Source organism: Theropithecus gelada, chromosome 10, assembly GCF_003255815.1.
Source record: "Theropithecus gelada isolate Dixy chromosome 10, Tgel_1.0, whole genome shotgun sequence".
In the NCBI taxonomy this organism is placed as follows: Eukaryota; Metazoa; Chordata; class Mammalia; order Primates; family Cercopithecidae; genus Theropithecus; species Theropithecus gelada.
This window is the reverse complement of record NC_037678.1, coordinates 56,260,289-56,281,231: the sequence shown is the minus strand read 5'-3', so window position 1 is coordinate 56,281,231 and position 20,943 is coordinate 56,260,289. Positions and strand designations below refer to the sequence as shown.

The following is a 20,943-nucleotide window of genomic DNA, read 5'->3' as shown; positions in this document are numbered from 1 at the left end:
CAGATATTGGTTTAATAGAAGAAGGTTTTCTATTAATTAAAGCTGTCTGGCTGGGTGCAGTGGCTCATGCCTGTAATCCCATGACTCTGAAAGGTCAAGGCAGGATTGCTTGAGGCCAGGAATTAGACACCAACCTGGGCAACAGAGTGACACCCTGTCTCCACGAAAAAATTTTTAAAATGAGCCAGGTGTGGTGGTGCACACCTATAGTCCTAGCTACTCAGGAGGCTGAGGTGGGAAGACTGCTTGAGCCCAGGAGTTCAAGGTTGCAGTGAGCTAGGACTGTGCCACTGCACTGCAGCCTGGGTAACAAAACAAGACTCTCTCTCAAAAATAAAAAATAGGCCGGGCACAGTGGCTCATGCCTGTAATCCCAGCACTTTGGGAGGCCGAGGCGGGCGGATCACGAGGTCAGGAGATCGAGACTATCCTGGCTAACACTGTGAAACCCCGTCTCTACTAAAACTACAAAAAAATTAGCTGGGCGTGGTGGCGGGCGCTTGTAGTCCCAGCTACTCGGGAGGCTGAGGCAGGAGAATGGCATGAACCTGGGAGGTGGAGCTTGTAGTGAGCTGAGATCGTGCCACTGCGCTCCAGCCTGGGAGACAGAGGGAGACTCTGTCTCAAAAAAAAATTAAAAAAAAATAAAATAAATAAAAAATAAAAAATAAAATAAAATTGGCCAGGCACGGTGGCTTACACCTGTAATCCCAGTACTTTGGGAGGCCGAGGCGGGCAGATCACGTGGTCAGGAGTTCGAGACCAACCTGACTAACATGGTAAAACCCCGTCTCTATTAAAAATACAAAAATTAGCTGGGCATGGTGGCATGCGCCTGTAATCCCAGCTACTCAGGAGGCTGAGGGAGGAGAATTGCTTGAACCCAGGAGGCGGAGGCTGCGGTGAGCCGAGATCGTGCCACTGTACTCTAGCCTGGGCAACACAGCAAGACTCCATCTCAAAAAATAAATAAATAAATAAAATAAAATGAAATTTATAAAACTGTTAGACAGCAGAAGAGGTTTCTCTTGAGGTATTAAGCTCCCTGTCACCAGAAGCAATCAAGGAGAATCTGGACAACCATCTGTCAAAGACGCTGTAGAAGGGATTCTTGCATTGGGTGAAGAATTTAATCTGATGTCCTCTAAGGTCCCTTTTAATCTGAAAATGTGAAAAGCCTGGCAATGTTTTAAAAACTTTCTCTCAAAATCCGTATGATTGTTCCTCAAAGTGAGAGTTCTGGGGAAACTTTAAGAACATCAAGGAGCCAGAAACAATTTTCCAATCGTTTTTTGAAAATGCAGTCTGGTGAAGACAAAACCTCCTCCTAGCACATGAACTTTTCCTAGCAGGATGCCCGCCTCCTTTTCTGCAAGCTGCGGCTAAAATCCCTCCTCTAGCATTCACTGGGCTTTCCTTCTGCTGAGCTTGTTACTATATAGTGCCTCACAATTTATTGTTTCATCATTCTCTGTTTTTTGGGTGTTAATTTAATGTTCTCCACTAGAAAGCAAGAGACTTAAGAGCAAAAACACTCCTGTCTTCTTTCCTTTTTCTCAGTGTTAAGCAAATGACTGGAGCCCAATTCCTGCTACCGCCAAGGAGTCGGGCCTGCTGGCCCTCTCCCCTTTCTTTGCCTCTCTTTTACTATTACAAAGATGGCCCTTCAAAGCACACTGCTCTCTGCGATACAGAAGCCCTCACTATCTCTACAGTGGACACTATATCTACATGTGCGCCACGGGAAAAGGGCACAGCATAGAACAATCTGAAGAGCACTGGTCTGCATCCCACTTAGAAACTTCCAACTCCAAATGTCAATTTTCCTCCTGAGACAGCATTTCTGGGCTGCTGCCTCCCGCTCCAGAGAGATGTGCTTCTGGGAAAGCCAACTACACTGTGCAAGAGGTCTGTGAAATGTGTTGGCACTTCCATAAAAGTGAGTAACTCCCAGGCTGCCGTATTAAATTACCAGAGCTTAGGAGGGAAGAATGAAGTCCTTAAGATGAGAAGAGTTCAGGAGAAGAGGGGGAGGCAGAAGAACATGATGGGACGAATATGGGCCTAGAGTCAGACAGACCTGGGTCTGAGAGCGAGCTTGGCTACTTTATTAGCTATGTGACACGTGGCAAGTAATTTAACCTCTGTAAGCCTCAGTTTCCTTGTCTACAGAATGCGGCTATCAAGAGTACCTATCTCGTGGGATGTTTGTAAAGATTAGGTGATTTAATTACACAAAGTATTTAGCAAAATACAGGCATTCAGTAAACGTTGGCTGATATCACTTCGTATCTCTCCTCCTCTCAGATGAACCAGTCTCTCTGCACCAAGAAAAGAGGTGACACCATGCCCTTAATTTTCTGGCTGCCCTTCTACAAATGTAACCAAAGGTGCAACCATATTGGCTGTCTTCCTCATGGGCCTAGCAGTCAAGGTGATTCCCTCTACCTGGGCTTTGAGTCCTTCCTCTCCTGGTCCACTAAGGTCCTGTTCTATTGATTACCTGCTTTCCTGCACCTTCAACCTTCCTCTCTTCCATCTGAACACATTCTTAAGGGCACATAAAACATTGCAACAGAAACAAGAACCATGAAGGGTCAGAAAGGTGGGGAACTGGGCAGATGGGGGCAGGAGTTGGGGGGAGACCTTTTGCTACATCTCTGTGAAAATTTTTGATTTGTGAAACACATGAATGCTTTATCTGCTTTTAAAAAGCACATCTTTTTGACTCCACGTCCCCTTCGTGTTATCACCTTCTCTGTGTTTTCTTTTAAAACCAAGCTTCTTGATACAGCAGTAGACTCAAAGTCCTTACTGTTTTACCTTTCTTTTACTTGACCCGCTTCAGTCTGGCCACCTGGCCTCCCTACATCACTTTTTTGTGAATATCACATGTCCTCTTCACCTCCCAAGTCATTAGACAGCTTTTTTGTTCTCAGTTTACTAAATCTCTCTGCCCATTAAAAACTGCAGACCATACTTTCCTCAGTCTTGACACTCTCCCTGCCCAAAGCTCCTCAGTCACTTCACATTCTTGGTGTTCTTTCTACCCTTCTGGTTGCTTCCTTAGTGACCTTTAAGGGCTGCTCTTGCAGAAACCAGGCTCATCCTCCATTCTCCCCTTTCCTTCCACATCCAGCATATCACCATACTCATAAAGCTTACCTCCTAGATACTCTTCAAATCCATCCTTTCATCTCCATTACCATTTGCCTTCACTGGGCTTTTAACATTCCTCCTTAGCCTTTTCAAAGGTTCCTACTACCACCAACCTTCTTCTTAAGGCCCATCTTCCACACGGTCACTCAAGTGATCTTTCTAAAACTTAAAATCTAAACATAAAATATCTTCCTGCTTAAAATCCTTCAATGTCCCTAGTTTCCTTCTGGACAGAGTTCAAAGCTATGAGCAGGCCATCAAGGAGCCCTGAATATCTGGCTTCTCAATGTTTGCTAAAAGCCTCCAGCCACCCAGCACTCCTGCTTTTCCCAAACACAGCACACCTCTGTGCCTTGGCATATGCTGATTTCTCTGATTGGAATACTTTTCCTTTTCTTATTTCTCAAGCTAATTCTTGCTCATCCTTTAACATCTGAGCTAAGTGACCCCTTCTCTGGCAAGGCTTTCTGGAAATCTCCAGGCTGAGTTAGGTGGTCCCTTTTGTGAGTTCCCACAGCTCCCTAAGCAACTTTCTCTCAAGACCCTTGAGACAGGCCTTCTATTGCATTTGTTTACTCCCCACTAGGTGATGAGAACCAAGACAGACTTATTTTCCTGCACTATTTCCTGATACAAAAAGACTGACTTTCTCATCTCCAGAGTCCTTGTTTCTAGAACATAACCTGGCCCATGGTAGGTGCCCATATTTGTTTGTGACATGAATAAACTCCTAAGGAAGGAAGAATACGTACCGGGGAGATAGCCAGTTGTAAGATTGTCCCATTCTTAATGTCACTGCGAGTCTAGGTAGTGAAAAACAAACAAAAAAAGTAACTAAGATAAAATGTTAAAGTGGTACAAGCAAGTTGAATCAACAATAATGTTGTCTTTTTTATAGTAGATGTAACTGAAGCTCTTCAGTTGGGCCCTCTTCTCCTGCTTGTTCCTTGGCAAAGAGCTTCTAAAATCCTCTTCTAGCACCCTGGGCCCTCACGAAGTAAAAGTCACCTTTTTCCAGCCACTAGGGAGGAACAAGGGCTGGTGCTTCCCAGTCTGTCCAGAGAGTGACTCTTTACCCAACACATGAAAGCTACCTGGATGCTGAGTGAAGATAAATAGTGTGTCTCCTTGGGTCGTTTACTTCCAAGCAAGGCCCATAGTGATTTTGCCTCTCCCTGTACTAACCTGTTCGGTGATGTACAGCTGAGGACCATCTGCATAACGGAGGGTATAATACTCTGGGTTTGGCAACGACCACCTATGCAAGAGAAAAACAGTATATCCCACTTGGCCACTCTCTTGTCCAGAAGCTGCTCATAAATAATTTTCAATAGAGTTGCTCAAGGGATTGGGTGGCCTATTTGGAATACAGTGGGAAAAAACAAAGCTTTAGGTTGTCACGTTGAAAAAATCATGGCCTCAGCCTTTTGTAAAGATGAGCACCACAAAAGGAGGTGTGCAGAACTGAGGAGGGGTCTCAGATCCTACCAGGACCTCAAGCAGAGCAATGCTAGACTTTAAGGAAAAAATTAAGAAGTATAAACGTCTTAGGGGTATTGTTGTCAACTGTACTTCCTTCCCAAGACAATGATTCCCAAGACACCCATGCTGGGGACCTGCCTAACTGGAGATCCTTCCCAGAACTCCCCTCGAGGTGTGGCAGTGTTCCTTCAGTCGGAGCTGCCACTGTCGAAAACGAGGTCATTTCAACCTACCCATCACAAACTTCCTTGATAATGGATGCCAGGGGCCGTTTCTGAAAGAGAGAGAGAGAAAGCCTTCAACAGCAGCAACATCCTACTCATGCCAAGGTTCTGACAAGAGGGCTCCCAAGTAGGGTCAAGCTGGGGCATGAGAATGAACTTCTTTCCTAATAGCTTTTGTTGAAGAGGAAGCCTCTCCCAAGCCATGGTGACCGACCTTCCCTAGGGTAGGCCAGGCCCAAAGCTTAGCCTTCCTGTTGCTGGTTCTTATTCTTGATTGCCAGTGGTCCCCATCCCTCAAGATGTCCTCTGCCATGCGCTCCCCAGGTGCCTTTCCTTGAACCACTGCTTCTCACTTCAGGAGCGTACCTGGTCGATTTCAAGGAGCTGGGCGTTAGCACCTGGCCACTCAATGGCCACTTTGACAATGTCTGATGGTGGTGGCATCGTTCCCAATGGGCTCTAATTCTGTGAGACAAAAACAGACACAGCTGCCTGGGGAGAAAGAATCAGAAAGGTAGAAAAAGTCAGAGTATTTCTTCATTTTTCACTCTTGTTACATGTTTTGAAGAGTCTGAAGACAGACACTGCATAAAGTAACACATGAAACTACTTGGTTTGAATTTTCCTAGATCATACCATAACCTCTCCTTGGGGTTTTGTTTCTTGAGATTTATCAGCAAGAAGAAATGGGACAAACAATCTATCATCCATAGATCAGCCAGCAGCAGGATGTGCCAGTGTGGCGCTTCAGTTTAAGAGTCAAGAGGACTCAGTGCTAGAAGAACGTATTTACTGCAAATTTCTGTCTTGAGACCTTGGGAGGAGAGAAGCATATGCTCCGAGACAGATAAGAATAGACAGCCTTTCTTGGTTGAGTGGTTAGCTGGAGGAGCCAGGCTACTTCTTTCTGCAGTCACCCTAGGAAGATCCCAGCGTCAGCGGGGCCCAGCCTCATGCTCTCTTGCTTCCCCCACACTCATCGATGCCACTCCTTTCCCCTCAAAGGACACAATGCAAAGCCTCCTCTGTGTGGGACGACATCAGAAAATGGGGAAGAGAACTGGGACAGGAAATGCTATTTTTGTCCCTATTGCCAAGGGCAAAGGCGGCTGACAACTCAAGTGGAGGGAGGTAAGCATATCCTCACATAAGGGCCCCTCTTACAAGGACAAGGCTTTGCAAGTACCTCTGACCCCCTCCCCCACTTCTCTCCAAAATAAAGGAAAATAAATCATCTTGAACAAGTCTGGAAGATGGGCCCATGTGACTGGTATCCTAGGCAACTCTGATAGCTTACTGGTATTCCAAGCAGTAACTAAAGCATTCTCTCTCCAAGGTCTGACGAAGGAAAGTCACTTGGCTGATGGATTATTTCAATGTATATTTATACTCCTTGCCTACAGGTTCAGGAGAGGCCTCTCTCTTAATGAAAAAGACCTTTCTGCATCCTCCAGGTTTAGCCATTCACCCACAATTCATGCCTCGCTAATGGGGACCACCTGCCTCTCCTGGCGTACAAAGCATAACTGTCGCGAGGCTATTATGCATGTATGCTATCAATTTTTCAGCCCAAACACAGATGTCAGTTCTCACAGCCTGGTAAGTATAAACCTCTTTGATAAAAAGGAGTAAAAGTCCTGTTCCTGACAAGCCCACCGGCCTCAGAAAGAGGGATGCTTTCATGACCATTTCCTAGTCAGGATGGGATGCTTCAGAAGTCTGCTGTCATAAAAAGCCAACATTTCCAGACCATGACAATGTAAAGGAACTAGCTTTCCAAGTGCTTTCATTTATTTTATTGTGTCCTCCCAGCAGCCCCATGGATTAGGCAGAAGAGGATTATCACCTCCATTGGAAGATGGCACAACTAGAGCTCAGTGTTTTGTTAAGTGCCCAAGGTCACCCAGCTAGTAAGTCATAATGGGGGGACAGAACTTGGACTGGCTTCGGCCAATGCTTCCCCCTTTTCCTCTGAGCCAGCCTCAACTTCTGTCCACTGCAATTAAACACGGCCTAAAGGGATCGAAGTGGGTTGGTCTTACGGCCCCGAAAGGTTCCGTAACTTCTGCAGCTCATGGCAGAATTTTTCACATGTAATTTTTATGTGCCTAGACACACAACAAACCTCAGAAAAGAAACTGGCCCTATCTGCATAATTTCTGGGGAAAATGCTCTGCTCCAGTTACAGGAAGGCAGGGACCTCTCATTCCAGGGGTGGCGCCATCAATCTCTGGATGCCTCGAGATGCATCCTTATCCTTATCGGCAAAGCTCCTGCAATTAGTAGACAGGACTGCACGGCTGTGAGGTCAATTTTAAAAACTGAGGTATAATTTACATACAATAAAATGCAGAGGGCTTAAAGGTACATATGTTTGTATATATAAATATACATCATATAAATCTACACATGCATCTCCTTGTAACCACCACTCAAAATAAGACACTGAACATTTTCATCACCCTAGAAAATTACTTCATACTTCCTCTTCCCGTCAATCCTTCCAGTCCTTTAAAGGGGAATTTCTGACTTCTTATCATCATCCATGAGTTTTGCCTGTTTTTGGACTTCATATAAATGGAACTATACAATATGACTTTTTAGATCATTTGTTTAGTTTGCCTTCTTCTTATTTTTAAAATAAGCAGGCACAAAAGGTACAAGAGAAAGAGCACTGGGCTGGAATAATTGTCCCTGCTGAAAAAAGTGACTGGATTTATAGCCAAAGGCCTCAGAACCCAATCCTAGGTCTTTCACAATGTATACCCCATGCCCCTTTAACCAAATCTCAGCTTTCTTCTATTGAAAGATGTGAGTGTAGAACTAAAGCATGTCTCAGGTGCCTTCTAAATCTAAAAGTCCATGATTTGTAAGTGGAATTTAAAAAATCCAAGTGAGGATGCCCATTTTAAAGTCCTTACCAAATGAAGTTACACCCTTCCTTAATTTCGATGATGCTGCTAAGAAACAAACCACATGATTTTTAACTCCTTTCCGAACACCATCTTTGGAGATAAATAAGCTAAAGCTCATTAGGTTATAGCTATTATTTTCTGTTGACCCCATATGACATATCCTAGATTGACTCTCTTCATTAAAGTTAGCCCTGAATGATTCTCGGCTGTTCAAAAATTCATACACATTTTAAAGCATGGAGATTTGCAACCACCAAACTATTTGAAAGATATTAAAAAGCCCCTGTTCTCAGTGACTCTGTCCTTCCCAGAAAGCCCAGGCAGCCTCTCTGAACTGAATGACACTCTCCACAACCCTGCCATAGCTGATGGGACCAAAGTGAATACCCAACTTTAGCTAAACTATTCCAATTCTTTCTCTTGAATTTAAAAGACACAGACTGGCCAAAAGACACAGACACCACATGGGCGTGGTGGCGCATGTCTGTAATCCCAGCACTTTGGGAGGCCAAGGCGGGTGGATCACCTGAGGTCAGGAGTTTGAGACCAGCCTGGCCAACATGGCAAAACCCCGTCTCTAGTAAAAATACAAAAAGTAGCCGGGCGTGGTGGCAGGCACCTGTAATCCCAACTATTTGGGAGGCTGAGGCAGGGAGGATCGCTTGAACCTCGGAGGTGGATGTTGCAGTGAGCATAGATTGCACCATTACACTCCAGCCTGGGCGACAGAATGAGACTCCATCACAAATACATACATACATACATACATACATACAAAAGACACAGACTAAGGGAACTGGGTGATAATGGCCCTGGAGAAGTAAGATCATAGTAAGCTTCAGAGTGAATACCATGGCAAGCCAAAGATTCGCATGAGCCAAAGATATGGAGAATAAAAAACCAAGAGCCTTTCAGAGGAAGTTATTCTGCAGGAGGAATCCAGAAATATCTAAATGAGCTGAGGCCAGAAATCAGAAAGAGATGGGAAAAGCCATTACCTGCTAACTTTCCAGATTACGTGGCTATACTTCCTATGCTTGGGGTACCTGAAAGTCCACCTGTATCCTGCCAATAAAACTCCTATAAATTAAGCTAGTCTATATTTCTACTCATTGCAACTAATAAGTCTAAGACCAAAACTGCCCCCAAGTTCTGCAGGAACTCTAAAGTGGAGGTCTGAGCAGACAGCAGCATCACTGGCATACGATGATGGGACTGGGTAAGCACTTAATTAACGATGGCTGAATTAACGAGAGCAAAACCCATGGGTTTGCTCTGGTTTGCTCTTACCCACTAGATAAGTCTGATTTGTTTGAAACAGATCGGTTATATGGTAACTTCATAGTAATCATATATCTAATAGTAACATACAGGTAGCCTATTTATTTATTTATTTATTTATTTATTTATTTATTTATTTTTAAGATGGAGTCTTGCTCTTGTCACCCAGGCTGAAGTGCATGGTGTGATTTCGACTCACTCCAACCTCTGCCTCCTGGGTTCAAGCGATTCTCCTGCCTCAGCCTCCCGAGTAGCTGGGATTACACTCACTACCACGCCCAGCTAATTTTTGTATTTTTAGTAGAGACGGGGTTTCACCATGTTGGCCAGGCTGGTCTTGAACTCCTGACCTCAGGTGATCCACCCGCCTCGGCCTCCCAAAGTGCTGGGATTACAGGGGTGAGCCACTGCCAGCCCAGGTAGCCTCTTTATAGTTGATTGCTCACTTCTATATCATTATTATAGTTGATGCTCATAAGAACTCTGAAAAACATTCCTATCTTACAGGTAAGGCAACTGAAGTTCAAATGGATTGACAAACTTGTTCTCCATCTCCCTCCCAAAAGAAGGAAGGAAGAAAAAAAAGGAAGGGAGGGATAAGAAATAAAACAATAAATCAACCCAACACATCAGAACTGGGTCTCAAGCTTAGGTCTTAGGACTCTAAAGCTAGTTCTCATCCCTCTACCTAATACTTCCTTAGAGATGATGACATTAGCTAGCAATTACATAATGCTAAGGCACTATTTTAAGGCTTTACATATATTAATTCATTTAATCCACACAGTAATGCTGTGTGGTATGTTGTTATCCCCACTTTAGAGATAAGAAAATGGAGGCACAGAAGAGTTAAGTAGAAGGCTCAGTGTCACACAGCTAGCAAGTGGCACAGCTAGAATTTGATCCCAGGTTGTCTGGTGTTGCTGGAAAGCCATGAGAAAGCAGGTGGCTCTGCACTGACCTGCAGCAGATGCTTTGTGGAGATTTCTGGTTTGTGTATCTGAAACCAGAGCACACTGAGGCTCAGAAACCTTCACAACAAGAACTCATCATTGTAACAGAAGACAGCACTCCACTGTCTACAGGTGGGCCACACTCCCTCATGTGCTATTTGGTCCTTTACAGTCAACCACTCTTCCCTGGACTACCCGCTATTTCTATAAGGCAGGCCATGTTCTTTCAATTCCTCTGTACTTCTGCACATTCTCTTCCTCCTACTGACTGTCAGAAGAGCTCCTATTCAAGCATCAAAGCCTAGTTCAGATATTACCTCCTCCTTGTACTAGTCTTAGCTTTCTCTACTTTCCCTGGCAAAAGTAAATAAGATAGGGGCCTCTGTGTTCTCATAGCATCCTGTTCATACTTCCATTAATGAGTATGATTTTGTCATACTCTAATGCAGTTACATATTTACCTATCTCCACTAGCTCCTCCTCCAGGACAGGTATAACTCTGCAGTCTCATAACCTAGCACAGCACTTGGTGTCCAGTGAAGGCTCAGTAAGCACCTGTGTCTGCTTAAATCCAATGGCTCTGACTTCTTCCACTCCTGTGAACCAGGCTGGCTCCAAACAGACAGACAGACATGAACTGTGCAGGTTGTCTGGTGTTCCCTCTGTGTCCCAATACCCTTTAACTACAAAGTATTTCCATTGTTTAACAGTTTGTTTTGGCTGGGCGCAGTGGCTCACACCTGTAATCCCAATGCTTTGGGAGGTCAAGGCAGGAGGATCACTTCAGGCCAGGAGTTCAAGACCTGTCTCTACAAAAAATAAAAAATTAGCTGGGCATGGTGGCATGTGCCTGTAGGAGGCTGAGGCAGGAGAGTTGCTTGAGTCCAGGAGTTTGAGGCTGCAGTGAACTATGATCATGTCACTGAACTCTAGCCTGAGTGACAGAGTGAGATCCTGTCTCTATTAAAAAATAAAAATAAAATAAAAAACTGTTGTTTTCATATCAAACATCAGAATAAGTCTTACTGAAAAATCAGGGCTAGCACCCCTAACTCCAGTTAAAAGAAAGAGGAAAACATCCCTTTGCTTTTCTCCCTATGGAAAAGAAACATCAGGAGATAGGAGACTAGAAATAATTCTGTTCGCCAGATAATATTCCCAGGATAAAGGATCTCCTTATAGGGAACCCTTCCAGCACGTGTTTGCTTACTCCCTTCATTTTCATTCTAGAAAGGAAGTGGAAATTAGGTCAAAGGAATTCAATAACATTGCAAAATTCTCAGGGTTATAAATAGCCTCTTGCTCTGCCACTCAGCAGTACTGTAGCTCAATTGCAAACCACCAGCATGAGGGACCTGTAGTTCCACATCCAGGCCCAGAGGGCCCCTTCCGGATTAAACAACTCTCCACCCTTCTCCCTTCCACTCCTCTTTAAGCATTACAGTTATAAGGATGATTTGGAAAACTCAAAATGCTACAAAACAGGAGATAGGCACACACTGACCTGAAGACAATTTTACTGTAAGTCATAAGAATGAAAGGCCAGGTTTTCAAACATAGAGCTGGGAAAAGTAGAGAAAAATAGGAACATTAGTGTCTCCAATGGAGCAGTCTCTAAGTGGCTTCTAGAAGGGGTGATTATAAAATCAGCACTGTTACAGAAGCCCCATGGAGCTTATCAATCACCCATGCAGTGACTGCTGCTTCACAGAGCTGGATTCTGACAGCAGGGTTGGAAAACCCATCTTAAGGAAGGAAGTGAAAGATGATCCCCTCCTATTAGTAAGGAATTTGGGATGAAGAATGCCAGGTTTCCAGTTCCCCTCCTTTCCCCTATTCGTTTAAGGATAAGAATGGATGCGTGCTTTTTGTTCAGTTATTTTGCTTTTGATTTGGTGAAGGAGGCATGGGTTAAGTTTGGTTTATGTTTCCTGCAACAGAATGCAACCTCATCAGGAAGGCAAGTTGGAGTCACGCCCTCTTTCTAATCGAGAACACAATCTCTATAAAGGCTTCCCCCTCTGCAATCTTCTCATCTGAGAAGTGACTCAATTTCCCTTAGTTCAGTCCACTGAATGAGGATGAGACTCTGAGGTACAGAAAAGGGAGGATTTGACTGGCAGAGATTAAGGTTCTTATGTTTACTGCTGGAAACCCTGGGAAGGACCACCGTACTAACAGCAGCTGAAGTGTCCCCTTTTTGTTGAAGTGTGTTAGACACAGGACTCATTCAAACACGGTTAAAAGCCACAAACTTACATAGAGGGAAAAGTGTGGTGAGAAGGGGTATGGGGGCAGGGGAACTGTTTGGGTTTCTTCATCTTGATTCCTGCTGTGAGAACGGCCTGGGTCTTCTCTTATCCTGCATAGACACCTTCTGTAGTGTTCCTATACTTAAAGAATAGTGCTTAAGTAAGCTCCTTAGCAGAGCATTCAACTTACTCCCGTTCCACCGTGGCTCTGTGGTGGAACTGGCTTTCAGACTCACTTTTGCAGATGCCATGTTCTCGCCAGACCACCTGTTCCCTGAAAAACCATGCTCTTCTGAGTCTGTATGTTTGCTTGTGCTATTATTTCCTCTTCCTTGTCCAGCTGGCAAACTTCTACTCAACCTTCAAGGCCCAGCTAAGATAATCACTCTTCTATGTGGCTTTCCTAATCCTCTTACCTCAGGGAAATTTAATTGCAGCCTCATCTGTGATCCCAGTCTTTTATACATACCTTCATGATCCTACTGATATACAATTCTCTATGTGCAGTCTCTTCCCTGGCTACCATAGGTGTGATGTGCACACCAGCAGCAGCAGTATCCCTGGGAGCCTGTAGTAATGGGGAAGCACCTCTCCAGCCTAGACCCACCCAATCAGAATCTGTCTTCACACAAGACCCTGGGGGTGGGTTCAAGCCTGACGTAGGCTCTAGATCAGATAAAGTCCGAGAAACAGTGGTTCTCAACTCTGGCTGTGAATGCACACCCCAGGTCATTTATAAACTCCAGATGATGTTAACAGGTGGCCAGGTCGACCCACAGCTCCAGGAAAGTTGACAACCTGAGGGCAAGGACTCAAGAAGCCTGAGTCTATTCCCCCATCTACTCTTCCCCCAGTTTGCAGCACACTGCCTGCCACATAGCTGTGTCCATAGAATTCTACAGGAAAACTCCCTCCAGGGTGCTTCCAGACCTAACTAAATGCCTTTAAAAGAAATTGCCTAGAACTTTCCAAATCCCTAACTACAATGACTGAGGAGATGAATTTACAGAAAGTCAGTGTTTACAAACCACTTGCCTCGGTTTTTGGAAATGAGAGGAAACAGAAACTGAGATGGAAAATACAGATGAACTTCAGAATTAAACTTCAGAAAATGGTGGCTACACAAGGAAATGGACCTTGGGTAGGGAGAGAGTGTGGTGTGCTGGGAGGAGTCCTGGGTTATGACTAAAACCTCAGGCTGTGAACTCCTTCAATACCGACCATAACAGCACAGCATTGTTCTCAGCGTAAAATCAGGCCAAGCCCTTTCATTATATAAATAAGGGAACTGAAGTCCAGAGAAGCTGGCAAGGCCATGCCACCAGTTAGGGACAAAAGAAGGCCTAGGTCCTCCACTTCTGGTTTAGTCCTCCTCCTGCAGCACAGCTTTGCCACAAGCACAAGCCTTTCTGGACCTCAGGTCCTGATCTACAGGGGGTCTGGACTAGATGTTTTTGAGCTCTCTTCCAACTCTGGCCTTCTAGTGAGGCAGTGTAGCTTAACAGTTAGGAGCTGTGTTCTGGAGTGGGAAAGGCCTGAACTTGGATCCTAGCACTAACAATTTCCTTACCTATAAAATGGGGATTAGCATCAACCCTACCCTGTAAAGCTGTTGTGAGCATCAAGTGGGATAATAAAGCACTAAGCATAATAGCAGATTTCTAACTGTGTGAACCTGAAGAAACTGCAAAAGCTCTGAAACCACGTTTCCCCAACACAGAAAGCCCTACCTGCTAGGCAGGTATATTGTGTATTGTTGACACAATGAGAGAGCATATGTGAAGGCAGTCCAGGAGGAAAGTCAATACAAAAGGCAAAGCATTTGTTGGTGTTCCACTATTATTATTACTGTTTCCCAGTGGAAGAACTTTGGAAAATGTTATGATCAGTTCCAAAGCAGCAGCCAATACAATGCCTGGCAAATAATAAGTGCTGAACAAATATTTTCTAGTGACTCACAGTAAACCAGCATAGCATGCCTAATAGGGTTAAAAATTCAAATATCTTAGGCAGCCAAGCAGGTAAGTAAATAAACCAAGCAGCCTCCACGTAGGGTCTGTAACACTGCAAAGTACCACCTTGCCTAGAGGAGTTTAAATCCAACATTTTTAAAAACACATCATGCAGCTGGGCCAAGACAGCCCCTTTGCAGCCTCTAGCCCATACTGATTCTGGCTCTTCATTACACCACATGATGCCTTGCATGCCATCTAGTCATTTTATGTGATCCAGTCTCGTCTTTCCAAGTATACCTGAAGCATCCCGAAGATGAAGGCTATGACATACACCGCCCAATCACCAAAAATGGCCTAGAACAGGGCTGGTCACATGGTGGATACTCAGTGAGCAACTGCTGAACTGGGGCTGTAGGCCGGGTGTGCTGGCTCATGCCTGTAATCTCAGAACTTTGGGAGGCCAAGGTGGGCGGGTCACTTGAGATCAGGAGTTCAATACCAGTCTGGCCAAAATGGTGAAACCTTGTCTCTACTAAAAATACAAAAATCAGCCGGGCATGGTGGCGTATGCCTGTAATCCCAGCTACTCAGGAGGATGAGGCACAAGAATCACTTGAACTCGGGAGGTGGAGGTTGCAGTGAGCCGAGATGGCACCACTGCACTCCAGCCTGGGCAACAAGAGTGAAACTCTGTCTCAAAAAAAAAAAAAAAAAAAAAGAGAAAGAAGCCAGGCTGTAAACTCAAGCCTAGTATTCCCAGCACCTCTGAGATGCTGCATGGTATGTTTTTCTGTCCAGGTCCTGGGACCAGACTTAGTCCAGGCTGGGCCGAGGTGTGGTGACGGTCAAAGAAGGACTTGCCTTGCAGGGTTTTCTTCAACTGCACCAAATATGCTTCTTGCTGAGCCACCTTGGCAGGTGATACTGCTACATCTGGACACACTATCTCAGCACAGAACAAGCTAGAATATGCTGTACACTGAAGTTTTTAAAGAAGTTTGGTCCCTACTTCCTGTACCCTCAAACTTCCTTTGCGCCTCCCTAGAGTAAGCATGAGGTATACAGAAAGACCAGATGGAAGATAACAGATAGAGGTCCTAATCCCACCTCCTCCACTTACAAACTCTAGAATTATCCCTGGCAGGCAACCTCTTTTAGAAACTTCACTATTGATAGCAGTAAAGTGCAGATAACAATAGTTATCTCAGAATATGCTAGAGGGTATATAAAGTGTGTGACACTGTACAGCCCAATACCACAATCCCTGGCCATAGGTGGCTGCTATGCACTTGAAAAGTGGCACAGGCTGCCCTCAGTGTAAAATACAAACCAGGTTTCAAAAACAGTACAAAAAACAAGCACATAAAATATCCCATTAATAATTTTATATTGATTATGTTATAATATAATTTTGGAATATATTGTGTTAAATATATTACTAAAATAATTTCAGCTGTTTCATTTTTTAATGTGGCTACTATAAAATTTAAAATTATATCTATAACTCACATTACATTTCTATTAGACAGCAGCATCACTCTAGCATAGGGCCTGGCACACAAAAAGCATTCCAATTGTCAGTTTCATTCCCCTACAGGTAGGACATCGGTGACCGCCATTCACATCCCCTTCCTCTTGCCAAATTCAAACCCTGCCTTTATTTATTTGGTAAATATTTATAGTGCCTGGCCCTGTGTGAGATGCTAGAGATACAACATGAAGCAAAACCAGACACTATCTTTTTCGTGGACCTTACAATCTGGTGGGATGGGCAGAGAAATATCAACACTTTTGTAAATAAATGTAAAACTGCAGTTGTACAAGTGTTGCTAAGGACAAGTACCCAGGGTGATAAAGTGGGGTACTGGTCGAAGAGTCAGGGACAGGGATGCCTTCCCTGCAGAAGTGATGCTTAAGTGGAGATTTGAAGGATGAAGAAGAGTTTACAAGACTAAGCCGGGGGAGGAAGAGCAGACCAGGGAGGAAGAATACTCAATAAAAGGCCCCAAGGAAGGCAGGAGCTTGCGATGCAGAAGGAACAGAAAGAGGCCAGTGTGTGGAGAGCACTGAGCAAGCGGACGGACGAATAGACAGACGGGAGAGGTCAGCGGGGCCTGGGTGAGGTTCTGGATCTGACGCTACAAAGGGGTGGGACGCCGGGCCAGTTTCATGCCTTAAGTATCCAGATTTGCTCTGCATTTCTCGGCTGGGCGCGGTGGCTCACGCCTGTAATCCCAGCACTCTGGGAGGCCGAGACGGGCGGATCACTTGAGGTCAGGAGTTCGAGACCAGCCTAACACGGTGAAACCTCGTCTCTATTAAAAATACAAAAATTAGCTGGGCGTGGTGGCAGGCGCCCGTAATCCGAGCTACTTGGGAGGCTGAGGCAGGAGAATAGCTGGAACCTGGGAGGCGGAGGTTGCAGTGAGCCGAGATCGCGCCATTGCACTCCAGCCTGGGTGGCAGAGCGAGACTCCGTCTCAAAAAGGTTTCCAAAAAAAAAGGAAAGGTTTCTCTAGGCACGGTGAGAGGCCGACAGGAGAGGGGCCCCTGTGCCTGCGGCCAGACCACTTAGGACACTGCAACTGTCCAGGCAGGAAGCGAGAGGGGCCTGAACTGAAGCGAGTGAGCGCAGGCGGTGGAAAGTACATGCACTGGGGGGGCTACTGAGCCGGCAGGATCCACAGGGCGAACTGGTGGACGCGGGCAGCGGACTCCAGGTCGAGTATGACCCCGGGCTTTCAAGTCGTGCGGGTCCGCCCCGAGCGTTCTCCGGCTTCTTCCAGACCCTCTCCTTGCCCTCCTTCCCCGATCTTCCCACCCAACGCCTCCCTCCTTCTCCCTCCGACCGCTGCCCGGCCCAGCCCCCGCGCCTGCCTGGCCCGCCCTCTTCCGCCACGCGACGCCCCTTCTGGGTCCAGGACCCGGTCTCACCTCCCTTCCTAAGGCCCCGGCCGGGGCCGCCACCCCTCACTGACCTGACGAACCGGCGCGGTCCAGCCCAGGCCCGCCCTCTCAGTCCCTCAGCCACCCGGGCAGACGCAGGCCGCAACGCTCGGCCCGGCCTCTCTTCCCTGCGTCTTTCAGGCCAGGCCCCTCTCCACTGCCTGCCGCGCCCCATCCCCCAGCGCGCCCCTCACTCACCAGGGCGCCGACCTAGGCCCAGCTCCCGCTCCCGGGTCTCCCCTCGGCTGCTCCTCCAGCCTCCGCCCGCCCCGCCTTCTTGGGACCCCGCCCCGCACAGGCCGGGCCGGGCTCCTATTGCTCCGACTCGCCGTCACGCTGAACTCTCTTTCTTCAATTGGGTTGCTTGTCTGTCACTCAAGCAGGGGCGGGCACAGCTGCCGGTAGAGGGGAAAAACGCCGGCCGTCCCCGCCCCCCAGTGGAGGCCTCTTAAAGAAACAGGACTCCTTGCCCCTGCGGGCTACAGGGTCTAAAGGAACGAAATTTCTAAAGGAACGAAATTTCCCAACAAACCCAAGAGGCAGCTTTCTTTTTCCCCTAAACTTTTTTTTTTTCTTTTTGGTATGCAGTCCTAGAGTGAAGGAAAAGGCTTTTGTTCCCTGTGTCAAATCATAGGTTGTGAGCTCTAAGCGGGCCTCTGGTGGCACTCCGCCCTGTGCCCAGCGGGCACTTAACCGCACACTCAACAGTGGGGATAGCTGTGGTTTGGGGAACTGAGTGGGAGGTGACAGTCGTGTCAGAGGCTGTGAGCAGCCGCGCTGCTCACCACCGAGTTGGAGCTAATTATACCGGCACCCAGGGCTGACCGTGGGCGCTGAGCAGAGGCAGAAGGGTACAACTCAGCTGTGCTGTTGGAAGGGATCCGTGGGAGGTGGCATTCGTCACTGCACCTGCGGATCGGAACAAGGCCAGGCACCGCGCCAAGGACTCACTCCTGCTGTCTCTCTTCATGCTTACAGCAGCCCTGTGGTGGAGGGAGCATCGTGATCCCTTCGCTGCAGATGAGGAAACTGAGGCGCAGAGAAGGTCCGAGATCTTACAGTTGGTGAGGGGCAGAGCAAGATGCCAAGCTATGCCTGTTGGATTCCAAAGTTTATACTTTAATCGTTCGTCTAGCAGATTCTTACAACAATCCTGGGAGGTGCGTATTCAGTTGTCCGTTTACAGATAGAGAAACTGATGCTCAGCAAAGAGACGATGTAATGACATAGGGCACTGCGCAGTCTGCAAAGCAGTTTTACATATGTTGTTTCCTTTGATCCTCAAAACATCTTGGAATTAAATATGATTTTTGTTTGTTAGTCCTATTTTACAGGTGAATAAAGTGAGGCTTGAGGAGGTTGAGGCTTAGCCATAACTAACATTGCTAAAGCTCTGGCAGGAGTTACTCTTTCTCCTTCTCACTGGCTGGACCCAGCCTTGACCTTGTGATGATGATGATGATGTGGTAGGGGACAAAGCCACAGCACAGAAGGTGCCAAATGCTACCTGCCTACTTGGGACACTCACTTCATACTCTTATGGAAAGAGAAATGATCTTCTCCGTTCCTTTTATTATTAACTTTGATAGTAGAGAGGGCTGTTAGAGTCAATCTTGCACTCACACAACACTGAAGATGAAAGCCTTAAATTTGTACCCTGGGTGCCTCACGTGCTTCATCCTAGTCCTGGCCCTGCGTAATACACATTTATCCAAGGAATGAATCACTCACTTTAGCTTTACAAGACTGTGTCATTTTTTTTTCCCTGATATTGCCAGTGCAGGTTCTTTGATTGCTAGTCTTAGGAATCAATTCTGGCTAACTTTACCCAAAAAAGATTTTATTGGCAGGCTAGTGTTTAACTCACAGAGGTAACAGGAAGCTGGAGAATCAGGCTTAGAAAAGGACAGAAAGTGGAGATGCTTTGAGAGTTTAGGCAGGCAAGTGAATCAATTCTATGTTTTTCTTCCCTTTCTTGACCAGAGTTTTCTTTGATGAGTCAAAGTCCCTGGAGCAAGGGTTTGACTGGCTGAGTAACACATCCACACTTTAGCTAAGGAGGGCAGGCACCTTGATGGACAGCTCCACGAAGACTGCACAGAAGTGCAGAGTTCTAGATCCCTCTTCCTCCATCCACCTCAGCTGCTCCCAGTGGGCAACTAGGTTCAGGTGCCCTGTTTTCAGGCTGGGATCAAATAGGAGGAGTACCTGCAACTGAATGTCATGATTACACAAATGCAATTGTGTCTGGCACGTGGGAGAGGATAGCAGAGATTCTGAGCTTTGGAACCTTATAGACCTTTGTGCTATTTACCAGCTGTTTGATCTCTCTGAGCCTGTCTCCTCATGTGTACAATGGGAAGAATAACAGTACCAGCCTTAATGGATTGTTATGAGAAGTGAGATCACTATAAATGTACAACAGTTAGCAAAATGTCTGCATTTAAGTGCTCAATAAATTGTAAATTATAAAATTGTAAAATTATAGTAGGTCTTCCATAAGTACGTATTGTGTCAGTGAATTATCTACCCCTCTCAGTTCTCTAATACATTTGACTTTTGTTTATTTTTTGTTTTTGAGACACAGTCTCCCTCTGTCACTTGGGCTGGAGTGCAGCGGCATGATCTTGGTTCACTGAAACCTCCGCCTCCCAGTTTCAAGAGATTCTCCTGCCTCAGCCTCCCAAGTAGCTGGGACTACAGGTGTGCACCACCACATCTGGCTAATATTTGTATTTTTAGTAGAGATGGGGTTTCCCCATGTTGACCAGGCTGGTCTCGAACTCCTAACCTCAAGTGATCTGCCTGCCTCAGCCTCCCAAAGTGCTGGAATTACAGGCATGAGCCACCGCACCCGGCCTATATGGCCCATCTTTTGAGTGGTGGGGAGCTTAGAGACAAAATCTTTACCATGGTCTACAAGACCCTAGATGATCTGGCACTTTACTTCTCAGACTTAATCTATTCCTACTCTCCTGCTAACTTACTGTTTGAGTCTTACATACTAATTTCCCATTCTCTGAACACACAGTTTCTTCTCATCTCTGTGCCTTTGCACTTGCCGTTCCCTCTCCCGGAATGCTCTTCCCCCAGCTCATCACATGGCTTCCATCTTCACTTTATTCAGGCCATGCTCTGTTATCTCCTCTTCCAAGTGTTCTCTGACAACTTTGTCTCCTATCATCCAGCCCCTCCACCCCACTCTTCCCTTAACCTGCTCTAGCCTTCTCCCTAGCACTGCATGTCATATTACTTTGTTTTGTTTTCTGACTTCTCCATTAGTTGTAAGCTCCATGATGGCAGAGATCTTGACTGTCCTGTTCATAGCTGTATCTCTACTACCTAGAACATATCTATTGTATCTATTATAGTACATAATATGCGGTCAATATCTTATTTTGACCTTGTAAAATAATGGTTGCATCATTGAATAAACAAAAATGACCTGTGGGTAAATGGAAGGTTTCTATGAACTTGACTTATACTTAAATCTCTCTAAACACTTACAGATTAATCATGGCCCTTCTCACATAGAATTATTGTCAAATACAATCCCTGCCACCACACCAAAAGGCCCTTTTTTTTTTTTTTTTGAGATGGAATCTTGCTCTGTTGCCTAGGCTGAAGTGCAGTGGTGTGATGTTGGCTCACTGCAACTTCCACCCACTAGGTTCAAGCAATTCTTCCACCTCAGCCTCCCAAGTAGCTGGGATTACAGGTACCTGCTGCCACGCCCGGCTAATTTTTTTTTTTTTTTTTTTTTTTTTTTTTTTTTT

General features: G+C 45.8%; 1 protein-coding gene across 4 annotated transcripts in view; it reads right to left on the bottom strand.

The window, feature by feature from the left end:
• The window catches only part of ELMO2 (engulfment and cell motility 2), a 42,386-nt gene extending 24,497 nt beyond the window's left edge, over positions 1 to 17,889 (bottom strand). For 2 of the 4 annotated variants that reach the window (XM_025399632.1, XM_025399635.1), the window contains exons 1-5: positions 17,366 to 17,883; positions 5,232 to 5,357; positions 4,875 to 4,915; positions 4,345 to 4,417; positions 3,912 to 3,962 (exon numbers count right to left, since the gene is read on the bottom strand). In XM_025399632.1, the coding sequence (XP_025255417.1) occupies positions 3,912 to 3,962; positions 4,345 to 4,417; positions 4,875 to 4,915; positions 5,232 to 5,309 (243 nt within the window). In that variant the 5' untranslated portion in view covers positions 5,310 to 5,357; positions 17,366 to 17,883. Of the gene's footprint in view, positions 1 to 3,911; positions 3,963 to 4,344; positions 4,418 to 4,874; positions 4,916 to 5,231; positions 5,773 to 17,365 lie in introns of those variants that run through there. The other 2 variants (XM_025399633.1, XM_025399634.1) reach the window with 2 other exon arrangements.
• Positions 17,890 to 20,943: the final 3,054 nt, after the last annotated feature.